We start from the raw sequence: 17,787 nt of genomic DNA on the forward strand, positions 1-17,787 counted from the left end.
AACTGCGTTGACCGGTAATCCACGCTTTTTTCCCTTGCACCTCCAAGTACTCTTCTTTGTGACTGGTTCGTCACCCAAATACATTGAGGGATTGGCATCAAGTATTTCTTTCAAAGGGTCTGACAGTGGAGTAACATGAGTATTTGAAAGCTTTCTACGTTTCAAAGTGTCCGACGGCGATTTAACAATTGGAGTAGTAATTGAAAGCTTTGCACCGTCACTCCCACTTTTTGGTGAAGAACCAACCGTTTTCACAATTTATGGGAGAACTGCTGTTATCCCTTGCACAACAGCTTCGTGAATCATCGTCGACAGTGCCCCGGCAACACCCTTTCCAAGCTACAAGATGCCATAAAATAAGACGCGTTACTTGTATACTAAGGTTACAATACAGCAACTATAAACATCACAAAATATAATTAAAGACATGTTAAATAGAGTATGCCAAGAAAGTAATGCATATTCGAGTATTGTAGCCCAAAAAATGGATTACCTTCTCATCCAAGGCGGATAAGTCCATGTCTGATTCTTCCTTATAAGTTACAAAGGCATCCAGTGAGAGCTGCTTAAGCCAAATAAATTTCAGTATTTTTATTAGACTAAAAAAACTACTAAAAAGTGTTAGATTTAAAAGATCACGATAAACACTGTTATTTATAGAGATAACTAACAAAGATAACGAAAAATCTTTTTTTTTCTGAAATAAGGATATCCTAATAAATGCGAAAAGATATCTAATTTTCAAATTAAATCCAATTTTTTGTTAAGATATTGTAACAAATAATTAAGATATTTAATTTTTTTATTTGATATTCAAATTTAAATTTAAATTCAAACTATCATTTTTTCAAATTGTTTATTCTTATAAGTAGAAAATGTATGAAAATTTACTCCTTTTTATTTTTTTAGTAAATGATTAAAAAATAAAAAATTTGTCTTAGCATTATTCTTGGAGTATATGATTATAATATTAGAAAAAAGTAAATATTCTCATTTATTACTATTATACCTTTTTTAAATTATACGATAATTTGATAAATTATTTGTTTTTAAATTATAAATTCAAATAATTGTATTATTAATGAATATTTTTTTCTATTAATATAAATATTATTGCAATTATTTTATGATAGTTAGTTAAAATTTTTTTACCGAAAACATCTCTATAGAAAAGTTAGCAACTTTGCAAATTTTTGTATAATAAAATCATTGGAGCTTACGATTATACATATACGCTAGATAACACTCATATTTTTTGTTATTTTGAAGAATGTTATTTTTTTGTTTTCAATTTATCCTTTCATTTTTTTGTTAGATTTAATCATATTTATGGGCATTTTTTTAAGTTCACATTAATAAATGAGTTCAAATTACAGTTCAGAATCCATCCCAAAGATCATAACCTTAAGTAAAACCAAACAAAATTCGATAGAATACATATACGCTAGATAACACTTATATTTTTTGTTATTTTGAAGAACGTTATTTTTTGTTTCGAATTTATCCTTTTGTATTTTTTATTAGATTTAATCATATTTATGGTCAAAATTAATAAAAAATCACATAAAATAACAAAATCATATTCTTTCTCGTAAGATTAAGGTATATTAAATATTAAAAAAAACAAATATTGAACGTAACTATATTGAACGTAACTTAGAAGTCTGTGGCTCTTCTTTATATAATTTGAGACAATTATTTTATTTTATCCATCTTGTATTTTAATATAAGAAAATATTTAAATTCAAATGTTGATTTTATTAAATATTTATCTTTTAAATTTATTATATAACGAAGATTTAAAAACATAATTTAATTTAAATATTGTAAAATTAATATTAAATATAATTTTTTAAATATCTATCTTTTTGATAAAATTTTACTTGAAATCATTAATATTTTATTTTAGACTTGTTCTTGATAAAAAAATATTATCTAAATTTATTTAACACTATAATATTGTATCATAAGTAGGCTAACTAATAACATTAAGTAAAAAAAATAATAAATTAAAAATATTAATTTTTTTCTGCTACTTAGATTAATAGTTGGTGTAACAATTTTTTTTTGTAAGTATTAATATACTATTAATATTTTTTTTTCTTCCAAAAACCTTTTTACTTAAATGAAATTATCTTTACAATATACTATTAATATTATGTAAAATAATATATTATTATAACTATTTATAATATCTTGAATTTTTTATCCTTATTTTTTATAACTAGTAATATTTTTGTGTAAGTACACAAATATATCCTTAGCTTCTTTTTTTATTTATTTTTTTCTATAAACATATTATAATTGTTAGTTTCCTATCGTAGTCAAGAAGATGGTCTGAATTTGAGTGATTTTTGTACATTCAGTCTGGTCAGGGTATTTTTACTGTTTGTAATTACAAACACAATGCTAATGTATAAATATCTAAGGTCTAGAATTCAATATCATAAGTATTATTTAAATAACTAAATTCTAATATTAGGATTATATTAGTTTAATCTCCAAAAAACCTGTTCTAATTTAATACTAGTTACACTTCACTAAATTATACTAGTTATACCACAATTATACCTAATTATTTGTTCTTAGCCTAAAGAATCAAAGGAAAAAAGACAGATAGGTCCCTGACTTATTAAATTTTTGACAAATACATCTCTAACAAAATTTAAATACAAAAAAGTACCTGACTTTAATAAACGGAGGACAATTTAGTCCTTCTGTCTATTTGCCTCTCATACACCAAACAAAACTGGCTGAAGAACGTTATTTTTTGTCATTTTGAGGAACTGTATTTTTCGCGTCGAATTTATCCTTTCATTTTTTTTGTTAGATTTAATCATATTTATGGTAAAAATTAATAAAAAATCACGTAAATTAAAAAAAATATATTTTTTTCGTAAATTAAGGTATATTAAATATTAAAAAAAAATAAATATTCAACGTAACTTTTTAGATTTGTGGCTCTTCTTTAAATAATTCGAGACAATTATTTTATTTTATCCATCTTATCTATTAATATAAAAGAAATATTTAATTTCAAATGTTGATTTTATTAAATATTTATCTTTTAAGATTATTATATAACAAAAATTTAAAAACATAATTTAATTTAAATATTATAAAATTAATATCAAATATAATTTTTTAAATATCTATCTTTTAGATAAAATTTTACTTTTAAAATTTGTTATATATAATTATTTTAAAGCAGCTCATTTACTTTGCGCCAAAAATTAAAATTTTAGTCAAAATCGCCTTTTAATTTCCGGAAATTTCAACTTTGGAGTGTCTTCTCCCTCGTATCACATCTAGCTAGCTAGGTTACCACGCCAAAAACCCAATCTTTTTTCAGAACCTAAATAGTTGACTTATATTTTATTTAACACTATTTCAAATACAGCCTCTCAAACACTTGATTAGGAATAGGATTCAAAAGCTTCACAATTTCCTTCTTCTTATCCGGATTCTTAACAGCATCATTCTTAAGCACTGCAAGAATCTCATCAGCCGCGCCGCTAACAATGCTGAGAGGCTGCCGGCCAAGATGCTGTTGAATGACACTCAGCATGCCTCATAGGCAGCCCTAGTCTCTTTGCTCTTGGGCTGATACACGCCTTCCTCAGTGGCAGTGAAGACACTCTCTTCCAGGAGGCGCCGGCGCTTGTCCTGTCGAGACAGGGGCTCGGTCAAAGGGTCACGCTCCTAGTCATCACTGCATTCTTTTCCCATTTCTCTGCTTCAAGAACCCTAGTCATCACCTCAGGTTCTCTCTTTGCTCTGCTTTCTAGTCTATTTTCTTTAATTAGTTAGTTAGTTAGAATTTGCATGTTGTTAGTGGAATTAAGCGGTTAAGATAGGTTAGGATTAGTTTAGTAGATCTTTGTTAAGTTGCAAGTGTTGGATTATGGCTATTATGGATTTAATTCCACTGAAAATTGCTTGATTATGCTGAATTTCTGCATTGCACACCACATGCTTGATTGAATGCCTATGTAATGTTTTGCATTTTATTTATGTGTTGTATCTACTATAAAGATTAAATTGCGAAAATGTTAGGCACACTGTTCTTGGATGAGGCACTTTTGGCTATATTTTGATGCTTGTTCAACTTACAATTCATTAGCACATTGATTTTGTTTTGTTTTGTCAACACCTATAGTATTTCTATGTTCATAATTCTTGAATTTTGGGTGAATCCTCAATTTGTGTGCATTTAATTTGTTGTTTTCTACAAGTAAAGAACCTTCACCGAGAAAATGTTATCTACTAAAAAAAATGAAAATAGCTAACAACTTTGAGTATGCTTTATTTTTTGTTCTGGAAAAGAAGGATGGTATTTCAAAATTTATATAGGTTCCAATGAACAACGTGTTCTAATAGATAAAGCATAATCCTAAGATGTAAGCTTATGACAGTACTGATGTAAGCATGGTCTGAGTAAATTGGTGCCATCTTCATTTGTCCACTATAGACATTTTAACATAGAGCAATACTTGAGATGCCAAATTTCCAAGGTCCCATTCACTTTAGGTAATTTGGGTTTGTAGCTTCTATCTATTTCTTTTCAGTAGCCCACCACTTGCCAATAACTGCTGGATGCCCCTCATAATTTTTTGTTCCTGGAGTTTTGAGTTATCACAGATAAAACACTATCTTTGTGATGAAAAAAGAAAAATTTTAATAACTCCATTTATTTATTCCTTTGAGAAACTGCTTTTAGATGGGCTTTTTGCTTTGCTTCTAGTATATTTTATGTTGGTCCTTGTTTTCAAGTTTGGATATGATCTTGCAGGGAAGATGATAAATGCTGTCTTTTTCCGGTCATCCTTTTTCTGTTCAAGTCGATACAAGCTCGCTTTGTCAATTGGCACATAGCAAATAGAGAAATCCACGATTTTTCTCTCTTTTGTCCGGATTCAGATGCTTTTTGGGCTCATGAACCTGGTTTATGATAGCAAATAGGAGGAAAGAAGTATTAGAATGTGAACATGGATGTTAAGCTTTTTGACAAACCCATTGCTTAGAAGGAGGCTTTGTTTCGTCGTGGTTTTGAGTCATGCTGTGTAAATACATTTAGAGATATGTATAGGAGAATCAATCAAGTACAAATCTGTAGCTTTGCTTCATTGTAAAAAATGATGAGAGTACAGCTTCAATGGATAATGCCAACAAAGTCTTTAATTGTAATTAACTTTTTTATGACTTTATTATGTGTTTATAATTTCAATGTGTTTATCTGACCACTGACAACTCCCATTTTGCACCAGCACCTTGCTTGACTTTGCAATAGCTTTACCACTTTCTACCGAAACAACATTAACAAAGAGCTTCCCATCCCTTGGGTACCTACAAACAAGAGAATCAGCATTTGTTATTATTAACAGAACCATCTATTTCCTTTATTTTCCCGCACACTGAATTACTATTGAAAACAATTCTAAAATCAACATACAACTTTTTTAGCAGCAAAATTTGGATAAAAAGAGTATAATTTTGGTGATTTAGACATTTCCCCCCTTGATTACAACTACTTTAGAACTTAAAGATAAATCATCTTTGCTTACTTTTAACATGTCACTGTAGTCATTCAATATTATGGAATGTGGCCTTCTGATATTTAAACCATTTGACATGGAGTAGATAATAAGACTTTTTTTTAAAAAAAAAACTAATTAATTTACGTATTGTCATTCAAGAGAAAACAAAATACAATGAAGACCATAGAAAAACTAGAAATTGATATAATACTTGTCTAAGGTTTATATATGAGTAGTTTGTTGACAAATCTCAAGTTGAATGAATGATGAATGATCACGTTTTCTTTTTCTTGGTTATGTAATGTGTATCTTTCTTTTCTTTAGCTTATTAGGTGCAGACTAAGCAAAAATTTTTACCTAACAGCAATCTTAAGACATCGTAAAAATAAATAAATAAATAAAACATTGTGCTTATTTTGCTTCTTTACGTTAACCAAAGAAAGGCTTTCATTCCTCATCATGTAATATGAAAAAAATTGACAGCTGGATTTCTTCTATGAAAATGTCCTCAATAATATAATCAAGGAGTTTAAAAAGAATTACTAGATCACAATCATATATTCATCAATTCATTTATGCTCTGATACATTATTTACATCAATCATATAATGTGATAAAATGATCAAAAAATTCATCACCTAAACACATCATCTCCATAATTACGTTGATGGAAAAAGATTCATCTACCCTCAACTACAGATTTAGACCAAGTAAGAGACATTGAAGAAGTATTAGACTGGCGAATATCTTCAAATGTTGGGTGTGTTGAATAGCTAAAATAATTAGAATACTCAGAAAAAATATCCCCAGATTTCAACTTTAGAAGCAAACAAGTATCCGCATTCTCATTCTCTGATTCTTCTCCTCCCTCATTGTTCCCTTCTAAAATACTCACAACTTGTCTCATGTTTGGTCTTGATTTTGGTTCAGGGTATGCACACAACAATCCCAACTGAAGAACCTTCTCAACTTGTTGCAGATTGAAGTCTCCTTTAGCACTTAACCTCTCATCAAGTGCATTCATTAGTTCCCCTTTAACCATTAGTCCCCACACAAACTCCACAAGAGGTGGCTTACCCTCTTCCATAGGCCTCCTTCCACACATGACCTCTAAAATCAAGATTCCAAACATGTACACATCCGTGCGAGTCGAGGCTTGTCCGGTCTTGATCACTTCTGGAGCCATGTAACCAACTGTTCCAACCAACTTTGTTGTGCTAGCAACTTGGCCATGGCTATGCATTCTTGCTAATCCAAAGTCTCCAAGCTTTCCATTCATATCCTTATCAAGTAACACATTGCTGGCTTTGATGTCCCTATGCAGAACTTGTTCTTCCCAACCTTCATGCAAATACAACACAGCAAAGGCCACACCTTTGATATTTCTTATTCTCTCTTCACAGTTCAGCATCATGCTCTCATCACAAAACACTCTCTTATCCAAACTCCCATTATCCATGTATTCATAAACTAACAAGAAATTTCCCATGTCTTTCTTGCACCATCCTCTCAGAGCAACCAAGTTTCTCTGCTTCAATCTTCCAAGGCTTGAAATTTCTGCTAGGAACTCTCTCACGCCGTCATTCTCTTGTGATATTCGCTTCACTACCACCTCTGCGCCGCCTCTTAGAACACCCTTGCATTTGATAAAACATTCAAGTCTCAAGGATTCTATATTATAGCTAAACAGAACAACTTCACTTTAGTTCACCTTAATTAATTATCATCCATTTCCAAAATACTAAACTTCTTCACATAATAAATTTCCTCTTCTTTGATAAAATTCAACAAATAAAGCACTAGTTTTCGCTGTTTCCAAATTACAATAGTAGGATCTAAGATTCTGAGGCTTGCATTGCAAATTCCGCACCAAACGCATAATCAGTTCATCACCACGAATCAACAATTGCGAACATACTAAGCGTATTAAGCTAACGTGAAAAAAAAAACAAAAACAGAACTCTACTTCACACACTATTGCATTAGCATTTATCAACGTAAATGGAAGAATAAGGGAAAAATAAAAATTAAATTAAATTACCTGAAGAGCCTTAAAATGAGAGAATCAGAACTCAAATCTTGTATCAGCTGCAGATTTCAAAGAAGCCTTGTTCTTACTCAACCGAAATATCCTCTCGTCTCTCTTCTGAATCACACTCACGTTCGTAATTGGTAACTGGTAAGGTTTCGTGTGATTAATCGTAATGAATGGAATACAATACTACTTACCATTCCACATTTCCTGGTGACTGCTTGTGCTTCGGTTCAAGGGTGTCGGAAGAGTACCCGTATGGATTGTGCGTTACAGCCACACCAGGATTCACCTGTGTTGATTTGCTTGAAATAGGTCTATGTATGTTCCTATGGCTCCAGAGAAACATCTTGCACCAAAGTCTCTTACTTCCAGAAGGAAGAACTTGGCTTGAGGAATGCCTTCTCAACATAACTCTATCAGCACTGCAGTGAGTCATCACAGACCTGGGGCTTTCAAGATTAGCAGCCACTTTACCTGCTGTAAGTTCATGTAAATTCTCAAAAGATTGCGACTTTGAATCTGGAAATTGATGAATTGTATTACCGAGAACATCCCTTCTTTCCAGGTTTGAGCATGATCGAGTGAGTTTGAGAGAATCCCAGGAGGCTGCAAATTACTTCACCATTTTACCGTTAGGCTTGAATTTGGGCTTGGGCAGGATAAGGGATTAGGGTTAGAATTTTTTTTTAATAGGAATTTAATTGTATTTTTAAATTATTAGAGATTTAAATGTTTGTAAAATAAAAAATTAAGGATATATTTGTCTTTTTATAAAAAATTTAAATATAATTCGGTTTATATTGTGTAAATTGATCGGAACAAACCGAATCTAATAATTATAATACGAACAATTAAGTTTATTATTTTTCTCTAATAAACCGATTTTATTTTGAATTATTAAAAAATAGCTTATTAACCGGTTTAATAAAAATGTCCAATCATATTATGCCACGTATGAATGTCTTTAAAAAAAGACATTTTTTGTGTCTTTATGTAAGTGGCCTCCTTACATCAAAACTTGAACTTATAGCCATATTTTCTCTCTTGTGCACATAATGAATGTAAAATTTATATTACTCTCCTATTGAATTTTCTTTATCAGTTTTTGGCTACGTATCAATCTTCATCTTCTAATTGTACAAAAATTATTTTCTTTTGTTGCTGTAATGCTGTTATTGATTATTAATTTTCTCTTGATTATATTTGCCAAATTTGTCTGTATTGGTTTTACTTTTATTTTTTCTTACCCTTTTTTATTCCGGACCCAACTATAAAAAAGGTGAAATCATTTCCGATATCCTTTCCCATTAGTCCAAACATTTATCATATTTGAATAAGAACACTTGTAAAATGAAAGATAATAGACTATAACAAATTCTATTGATGCCGTAAAAAGAAATTTTGCATTAAAAAAGTAGTGTGATGTTAATAATTAACTAGAAGCTAGCAAATTAGTAGTTAAGAGCACAAATTGTAAACACACAAACACAATCAACAAAATACAGAAATTTGAGTAGTTAGCTAGACAATTTTTTTAATAACTAAAGAAAACTAGAATTATCCACTTGATTGAATTGTCAAGTTACAAACTAAACCATCACTAAAGCCACCACACACACAAGCACCACATACATAACAAGAAAAGGATAAATCCGTAAATAACAAGATCATCCACTCTGCAATCTCATGGTCATTGTTTGAGGAAATTTGCTAATTAACTCAAAGACACACACATCACCAACCTCTAAATTGTTCTCTCTTCTAAATCTGAGCCACCCACTTTGCAATTTGTGTCTGCGATATCTGTCACTTCCTCTCCAAGTTTTGTAGCACACAGTCCAAGTTCTGTTACCCACATTCATACGAATCGGTCCTTCCTCCAAATGCTTCCTTGCAAACGTTGCTGGTATTGCCTACAAAAACGTTACATGTTCTCCAATGATTAATGTGGTTAGTTTCAAATGAGTCAAAGACAACATAACACAAAACAACAATCCATAAACTACTTACCACGCAACTTGACCCAACATATGATTCTTGAATTCGAATCTTGAAACTGGGATTCCCATTTCTCCCATTAACTTCAATGATCAAAATAGATTAATATGAAAAAGACATATACTAATTAAAAATGATAAATAATATGATGAAAAAAAGTGAAAGCTGCTCTCAGCAAAGTACCTATACAAATTTACATAAATTTTTCAGCATTTAATACAATAGAGATGATTCTAGTGAGAGTAGTAATTTTAGAAAAATATCGAAATTGGTAAAATGAAAAAATAAAAAAGAGAGAGAGAGAGAAATTGATCTAATTTTATATTTGAACCATACAATATAATCAAATACCAAAACATTATATAGATAATCACAGAAGAGTCACTTAAGTTTTGTTTTGATATTGAGTATTAAAGGAAAAGATTAAGATAATAATTTCTTTTTAAGTTATAAACTAGCTCTTATTATATTTTACCTGTGTTAGTCTTCTTTCTCTTGAAGTGTTCTTGAACAAATTCATGCTGAGATTCATCATCATCATCATCATCATCATCATCGCTCTCAGTTTCATCAATATCTTTGTTATTCTCAACAACATCATAATAAGCTACCCTTAAAGCAGTGGTATCATATACTTTGACTTCAAAACGAGACCTTCCATTGTAGTCAAAAGTCAACAACCACTCATAACTCAAACCACACAATTCCACAACCTTTTTCCAACCTTGTTCCAACCAAATCTTTTCTCCTCTTTTGGTCCAATTCACTTTCTTCTCAACACCATAAGGTAACACCAACTTTATAGGGTTTGACATTCTTTTCCAATATTCATTTGCACATTTAGGAATCATCTATAACAATAAAATAAAAATAAAGATAGTTAATAACTATATATATGTAACAATTCACATATACAGGATAATTAATAGGAATTTTTTTTCTTAACAGTTATGCCACGTACATTTTTTAGCTTCTTCCTTTTAACAAAAATTAATATATGCATATCAAACTTTAGAATGTTTAAAGTATCATGTTTAAGAAATTTTAAAACATGAATTTGCACATGATTAATTACAAGTTTAATTTAAGAGGCCAAGCATACAGTAAATTTATTTTGAACCAATAACAAATAAATAAAACTAACAAGAACAACAAACAATATTATTTTTATATTCTTATTAAATAATATGTATGTTGTCTATTCAATTTCTATAAGTAAAAAATATTAAAAAAAAATTCACTAATATTTCTTAGTTCTTATATAATAATTTAGTCAATCTATAAAAAAAAACCCAAAAAAATATATATCAAGAGAGTTTTCAACCTCGGTGGAAAATAGTTACACATCTTATGACTTTGCACACTGTACCAAATCAAATCTTTCACAAATACCATATGATCAAAACTGTTTGATAATTGTGAATTTTTAACAATCAATGGAAATGCAAGTCCCTGAGATGATTGAGCTATCAGTTCTGTTGATAAAGGGATTGATCTTAACCCAAACAAGAGAGAAGACTAATGCCAACAACACTTACCAAAGTATAACAATGGTTGGTGTTCTGTTCTGGCGACCCATGAGACCTTTGAGGAATGGATAATTGGATACAGATAAAAAAAACCCAAAATGCAAAGAAAACTTTGCCAAATAAAGGCCCCCAAGACTCATAGCCTCCATTGAGTGCATCAGAGAAACCAGCAACACATCTTTAAATTAAAAAAATAAAGGAATAGTAATTACCATCTTTTGGTGAAACTTGCTGTGAACAAGTATCTGAAAAAAACATATTTGATGATGAGGAATCATTATCTCAGAATCATTCTTGGGATATATTTTGACTTCAAAAAAAGACCATCCTTTATAGTCAAAAGTCAAGAATTGAGAATGTTTTAAGCCAAAATCCTCCACAACTTGTTCCCAACCTTGTTCCAACCAAACTTCATCTTCATTTTTTTGAATCCAATGTACTCTTTGTTCAAGATTATTTGGTAGCTTTAACACTATAGGATTTGATACTCCTCTCCAATATTCTTTCACAAACACTTTAGGAATTTTCTGTAACCAAAGCAAGCATGTAAATAATAACTAATTAATATTATCTATATATTATGAAAATAGAGAATAATATAAAATTAATTAAAAAATTAAGGAGAAAAAAAAAAGAAAAAAAAAAACTTACCAACTCATGCTGAAAGTTAAGAACAAGAACTTTAAAGAAACCTCTTTCATGTAAAGGCATTGTGAGTAGTTAAGAAGAAGAAGAAGAAGTATATTGATGTATACCAGAAAAGAAATAAATATTATAAAAATCAATTAATTAATAAACCAAAAATTACATGAGATTGGATTCTGTTATACTATTTATCTTTTCTATGCACTTTCCATTTTAGAGTTAATGGGTTATCTTATTTTTTTGTTTCAATCATAATGGTATAAACTGAACCAAATTAATTAGTTCCATGGAAAAATTGATGAACGGAACTATAAATCTTGACTTTAAGCAAGTTCGCATAACTACTATTTCTAACTAAAATTGAAGGAGTCATTTTCAAAATATATTTGCACTTCTTTTGGTATATAATGTATGTTTATTGTATTTAGTATTACTGATTCAAAGCTATAATTTATAACTCACATACCAGTCCTTATTAGTTGGGGCTGTTATGTTTTACTATTAGTAAAATAATGCTCATTCTATCAATAAATTTAAACAATTAAGGCCTTGATAACTAAAAATATTCTGATTATTATTGAAAGACATAATTCATCAATTTACTTGCATTGTTATTTCACTTAACCGTATACGAAAAACCTTGTTAACGACAGTTGAGTTTCACTATATAACATATTCTTTTTCAAAGTACTGATTGCCAGAACAATAAATTAAGTCTATCTATGGATGTAGATATATTCCAATTGAAAAGAAGGAAAAGAAAAAGAGAAGAAAAGTCTAAATAAGGCTATAAATAAATAAACGTTAAAATTGATGAGTTTAACCCAATTAATCCTAAAACATAACTCCTAAAAGTATACCGAATTGTTGATTTCAAAGCCAAAATGGGGAAGCCAAACACTAACTTGGATAAAATCTATTTGTAAGCGGGGGATTTAAACTATTTTTAATGAGAATTGCAATTGTAAATAATAATTTTTACATGATCATATTCAATTTAATTAAGTTCTGCGAAATTACCAAACACATATTAACTAAAAATATGTATAGATTTGTCTAAATTATTTATGTGGGATGTGTAAGTATGTAGCATGTAGTTTGGGTGGGAACCATATATAATTGGAAAAGAGTGATGCTAATGTATAACCACTTTTAGAATTACTCAAATGTACAGGAGACTCTGCAGGGGAAGAAGAGAGGGGTATTAGGCAGGAAATTAATTAAAACGGGAATAGCAGAGTGAAGAGCCCCTTTATACCAAGGCTATTTTTCTTAAATTTACAATATTCATAAGTGTATATACTGTACTAATACACTCTACATGCTTCTGAGGTTGAATTCCTCACTGGAATAACACCTCCACATTAGTACACACCAGTTTTATTTTATATCCTGTAGCTGATACCTGGTTCCTATTGAAACAATGGAGTTCACATGGATTTAAATATTGGGTCATTTTTCTTAAGGGTGGAGATAATTCATTAAACTTTATTTTCTGATCTCATCCATGATGATCATTTCTCTTCTTTTACGCGTAAGCTTTAAATTATTCATCATTTAGCCTTGTCCGAAATCATGTCTCATGTCAAAAATATATAAAATCCTTATCATTGGGACTCATCTTGATGTAAGATACTCACTGAATATTCACAAAGATATCATCTTCCACTGGGTCCCCAACCCCATGGTCAAATGATGGAACATAGACGAATCCCTGAAGATATTATTTCCCAACAAATTTGGCTCAGTAAATAACCTACATAGTTGGATATAATCTACAAAAGATAACCCATACAAAGATAAACCTTACATGAATTTTAAGATTCTTAAAACACGCAAGTAGACGTGATGGATTGAATGTCCATGGAGCTGAAATACCAATTGAAAGATCAGTGTTTTCTCTACAAACACAATGTCCGACATTTGTGCTATAAAAGAGATTCCTTACCTCCCCTTCTGGCATGTGCTTCCTCTGGATTCTATTATCAAAAACACCATTCAGAATTATAATTTCCCTTGCTATTAAACAAAAGCAAAGAAGCTCATTCACTATACTCCAAAAATTCAAAAAGAAATTCTGTTTCTTGGTAAAGGTGATACTTTTGTTTTATGTAATCTAATCTCCCTTTGGTTGGAATGTAAGATCGATTTTAGTTCTACCTCCAAAAAATCAACAAATAAGAATGTCATGTTCATTTTCCAATCTTTGCAGACTACCTATTAGATATTGTAATATGTAAATCAGCACTTTCGACTTTCAAGCACACATTTGACTGTCTTCAAGCTTACAATTTCAAGAACAGTATTATGGATGATGTGAAGAGATGAAATGAACTATGAATGAAAATTCATATCGACAACAACCAATGGTAAGCACAAGAAAGATGGAAACCATCCATGGGAACTACAATTGCAACATCAGGAGGTTGAACCTGGGAGTCCATGGAAGAAGCTCTCTCTGGCCAAAGCTTGTTTACCCGGCTGACTACTTCATGTGCAAGAGTGCTTTTTCCAACACCTGACGGACCAGCCAGGCCAACAATGTGCATGTACAATAACATAAAAATAACAAAGACATTAATATAAATGGAGCCACAAACAAAAGGATGACAGGATCATATTTATTCTGATGTAGGAGACATACGTAATACATTTAACTGAAGAAGATAATTAAGATGTTCTTGTAATTGATTATTGATAATTTAATGAAAAATGGCAAGTAGAGTATCAGCAAATTAAAACAGCAGCTGTGAACAATGAGGCCTTCCTAATAGAAGAAAAAATTTGCCATAACTCAAATTTTAAGCAATAAATTATAGCCAGGATTTTGATATACCTAGAATACTTCTTTAACATAGAGTGAACAGGACCAACAGTATAAACCTTCAACTATAAAAGGATTTGGCACACAGTACTAACATGCAGAGATGGATGTACACGAGTCTGTACAATTGTGGTAACATTCAGAACCAACTCCACTAGTTTTCAGAATTCCACAAAACAAGAACTTACTTAAAATTAGGGCATGATGACACTGATGCTGAAGGCAGAAGGCGTGCAGCCAATTCATCATATAACTCTTCAACTCCACTGCAAGGGAATAGAAGTAACTAAATGAATTCAATTCATCGCCATTTCTCCCTCAGAAAAAAACATTTCAGATAATTTGCAGTTTCAAATGACACCCATTCATACTATTACCTTTTCTCTACTATATGAACCTGCCCCTTCTCAGCAGATAAAACCTGTGAGAGGACAAGTTGATTATTATTTGTTTTCAATTTTTGACTATAATCGAAAAGATGAAAACAAGAACCTTAAAGAAAGCAATCTTGCTACTGCCATATCCAGTTGGAGCAAAAGGCAATGGCGAAAACTTGTTATCGCGCGTAACGGGTAGCAAAAACCGGTTCTGATGGCGAGCTCCGACTGTTCTTAGCAACAATGGTTCTGTGGCAACGATAAAGCAAAAGTGAACCAATTACACTAAAACGATCACAAAAACAGAGGTATTCTTGTTTACTTATACATTTCTAAATGCATGCAAGATGCGATTGATAAAAACAATCAATTGAAAAATCAGAGACTGAAAATAGAAGCACACCAGCACGAGAAGATCTCTGAAATGTTGAACAGAAGGTTGCTTCCATATTACTCTCACGTTCAACAATGGAGAGTTAGAGGCACTACTCACTTCTTTTTAAACTCACGAACAATTGTAAAGGCTATATAGATTGTAATAACAGCTTGAGAGGAGATGTAAAGAATAATAACAGCTTAGGATCCCAAAAACAAGAATTGACTCATTCAAATTCAATTACTATCTAATAGCTTTCTTTATTTTAGCTTTCTATCACCAAACTTTAGCTATAAAATAGCAGTACATTGTTCTCTCTATGTAACACACTTAATAGCATATAACAACTATATACTCAGTCAATATCACTCTCTTTTTTCTCTCTTATTCTTCATCATATTCATTCTTCTTGAATATTCTTGACATGGGACATTAAACAAACAAAGATGCTTTACTTAACAAAATGTGATACAGGTAATTGATGCACAAAATCAAATTTAGATAACACTGGCTACAGTGCATGCAAAATACAGAGATAGCTTCCAACTAATATACCAAAAAAAATAAGGTGAGGTAGACTAAACTTGCTGTTATTGTTTTTAACTCGTTACTGAGTAAATGATGAGGAACCGGGACCCTTTTGGACCCATCAGGTAAACGCTTACAAAGTAAAAGATTTTCCATGGCTGTATATGCATTGCGGACCTGCAAGCAAATTTAAAAACAACATATGGAAGAGTACGCTCGATATTAGAAACATTCAATTATAAAAGAATCAAGACATTATGTAAATACTCTTTAACCATGAACTATTGGCTTTCTGTTCACAATAAAATTGACAAAATGAAGATTCTAACTCAAATGAAACATAGAACTAGAAAATACAGGAGGAAAACTGATATGCTACCTGATTTTGGATGGCCATACTTAGAAGATCTTGAGAACAAGATGCATGCACATTTTCCAAACCAGGGCATTGAAGTAACAACCTCTCTAAATGATTCAATGATGGAAAAAAAATTAGTCACTTATGTAAATACTAAAAGTTGTGTCAAATTTCAGCTAAAAAAGTATTGACCACAAAAGAACATGGACATGAAAGAGGTGCCTACCTGGATGCAAATTTTAACAAGAATTTAGGTTGAGATCAGTAAGTTGTGGGCAGTTTAAATATAAAGCTTGTGTATTAAATAAAACAACAAATTCTAAATATTAGATGCTTGAGAAATAACATGCAACAAAATAAACTCTTAATTTATAAAACTCACATCCAAACCAGAACAACCCCACAAACTAAGTTTCTTTAAACGGCTATGTTTGATGATTAGCTTTTGGTTTGTTAGGTGACCATTAGCAATAGATCTGTGCTGTAATTCACAACTATTGTCGTCTGCAGTCGGACCGTCGGAATTAGGATCACATATGGTCATACCACAGTCCATAAGTTCAAGGTTTGGTAACTGTGCCATAGCTAATTGAATACCACCTGAAACACGTGACAGCATAGGGGCAAAGAGAGTTATATTTGTCAGGTAGCTAAATTAATAAAATGTTCCTTACTTGAAGACACATTGTAACACCCTAATATCCAAATCCTTATGCTCGAGTCATAAGTCAATGATATTACGGTGGTACGACTCTCAGGTGGATTTTTAATATATAAATATAGGTAATTTTGAAAGGAGTATTAATCAAGAAGCCTGAAAAGAGTAGAAATAAAATCGCGAAGACGTATCACTCACGTTTCGACAACGAAAAGATGAAACGTGAAGCCGAAAGCGATATACGGATAAGGCATAAAGGAGATTAAGAGATAGATAACAGATAGATATATATAACATAAGTAAATAGCCACTAGTCGCGACCCGCGAAGTTTAGGCCGGCTAGGGTACAATATGAAAGTAGATGACAACAAAATATCCTAATCTCTCCCAAAGGAAACATGAGAGCCTCTATAGGCAAGTTCAAAAAGGGTTCAATTACATAATATAATCTTTTCAAAACAAAGATGGAGAGATTCTAATCAAAACACAAAGTAGAGGAAATAAATATCTTCGCCATCTCTCAGACGAACCGCAGCTCACTTCTGAGCACCTGAACCTGTATCTGAAAAACAAGAAATATATACGGAATGAGAACCCCGGGCCCATGGGTTCCCAGTACGGTAAAAGTGCCAAATAAATCCAATGCACTGCAACAAAAACTCACTAAGCATCCTAAACTCCTTTTCACCAAGTATCCAGCCTAGATTCTCACTAATCCATGAATAGGCATCTGTTGTAAGGGGATTCTAAATCTAGTTCATGTTACACATGTTTTCCCAACTCGCTGATTCTTTCACGAATCAGACTCAGAATCATAAGCAAAACCATTACCAGTTGTTCTGCCTCAGCAACGTTATATCAATACATCATACCCTCGCCTGGAGCTAGTGAAATCACATCACTGCGTCTACCCAGGGGGCTC

At 31.3% G+C, this 17,787-nt stretch overlaps 2 protein-coding genes and 2 long non-coding RNA genes across 9 annotated transcripts; 1 reads left to right on the plus strand and 3 right to left on the minus strand.

Annotated features, from left to right (window-relative positions):
- The first annotated feature begins 3,304 nt into the window (after positions 1-3,304).
- Positions 3,305-5,243, plus strand: LOC130932893 (uncharacterized). The gene is made up of 2 exons (XR_009067554.1): positions 3,305-3,763; positions 4,793-5,243. It is a non-coding gene; the product is annotated as an uncharacterized LOC130932893 (long non-coding RNA).
- Positions 5,150-11,381, minus strand: LOC130932892 (B3 domain-containing protein At1g49475-like). 6 transcript variants are annotated; one of them, XR_009067552.1, is made up of 7 exons: positions 11,312-11,381; positions 10,046-10,421; positions 9,583-9,653; positions 9,315-9,485; positions 7,767-8,178; positions 7,579-7,683; positions 5,216-5,346 (listed from the first exon to the last, which is right to left on the minus strand). XR_009067552.1 is itself a non-coding variant. In XM_057862348.1 (5 exons), exons 1-5 carry the CDS (start codon positions 11,375-11,377, stop codon positions 5,317-5,319), a joined length of 714 nt encoding a protein of 237 aa, XP_057718331.1. In that variant the 5' UTR covers positions 11,378-11,381; the 3' UTR covers positions 5,150-5,316. The 6 variants fall into 6 exon arrangements, 1 of the variants encoding a protein (XP_057718331.1); XR_009067553.1 differs by lacking the exon at positions 5,216-5,346 and adding an exon at positions 6,936-7,173 and having other exon boundaries at positions 7,579-7,680; XR_009067551.1 differs by lacking the exon at positions 5,216-5,346 and adding an exon at positions 6,936-7,173.
- Positions 11,382-13,692: 2,311 nt separating this feature from the next.
- Positions 13,693-15,468, minus strand: LOC130932442 (uncharacterized). The gene is made up of 6 exons (XM_057861768.1): positions 15,349-15,468; positions 15,061-15,194; positions 14,946-14,989; positions 14,757-14,834; positions 14,177-14,262; positions 13,693-13,723 (listed from the first exon to the last, which is right to left on the minus strand). The coding sequence occupies exons 1-5, from the start codon at positions 15,392-15,394 to the stop codon at positions 14,235-14,237; spliced, it is 330 nt and encodes a 109-aa protein (XP_057717751.1). The 5' UTR covers positions 15,395-15,468; the 3' UTR covers positions 13,693-13,723; positions 14,177-14,234.
- A 6-nt stretch (positions 15,469-15,474) lies between these two features.
- LOC130932443 (uncharacterized) lies at positions 15,475-16,723 on the minus strand. The gene is made up of 3 exons (XR_009067459.1): positions 16,590-16,723; positions 16,229-16,314; positions 15,475-16,026 (listed from the first exon to the last, which is right to left on the minus strand). It is a non-coding gene; the product is annotated as an uncharacterized LOC130932443 (long non-coding RNA).
- Positions 16,724-17,787: the final 1,064 nt, after the last annotated feature.

This window comes from Arachis stenosperma, chromosome 6 (genome assembly GCF_014773155.1).
Source record: "Arachis stenosperma cultivar V10309 chromosome 6, arast.V10309.gnm1.PFL2, whole genome shotgun sequence".
Taxonomy (NCBI): Eukaryota; Viridiplantae; Streptophyta; class Magnoliopsida; order Fabales; family Fabaceae; genus Arachis; species Arachis stenosperma.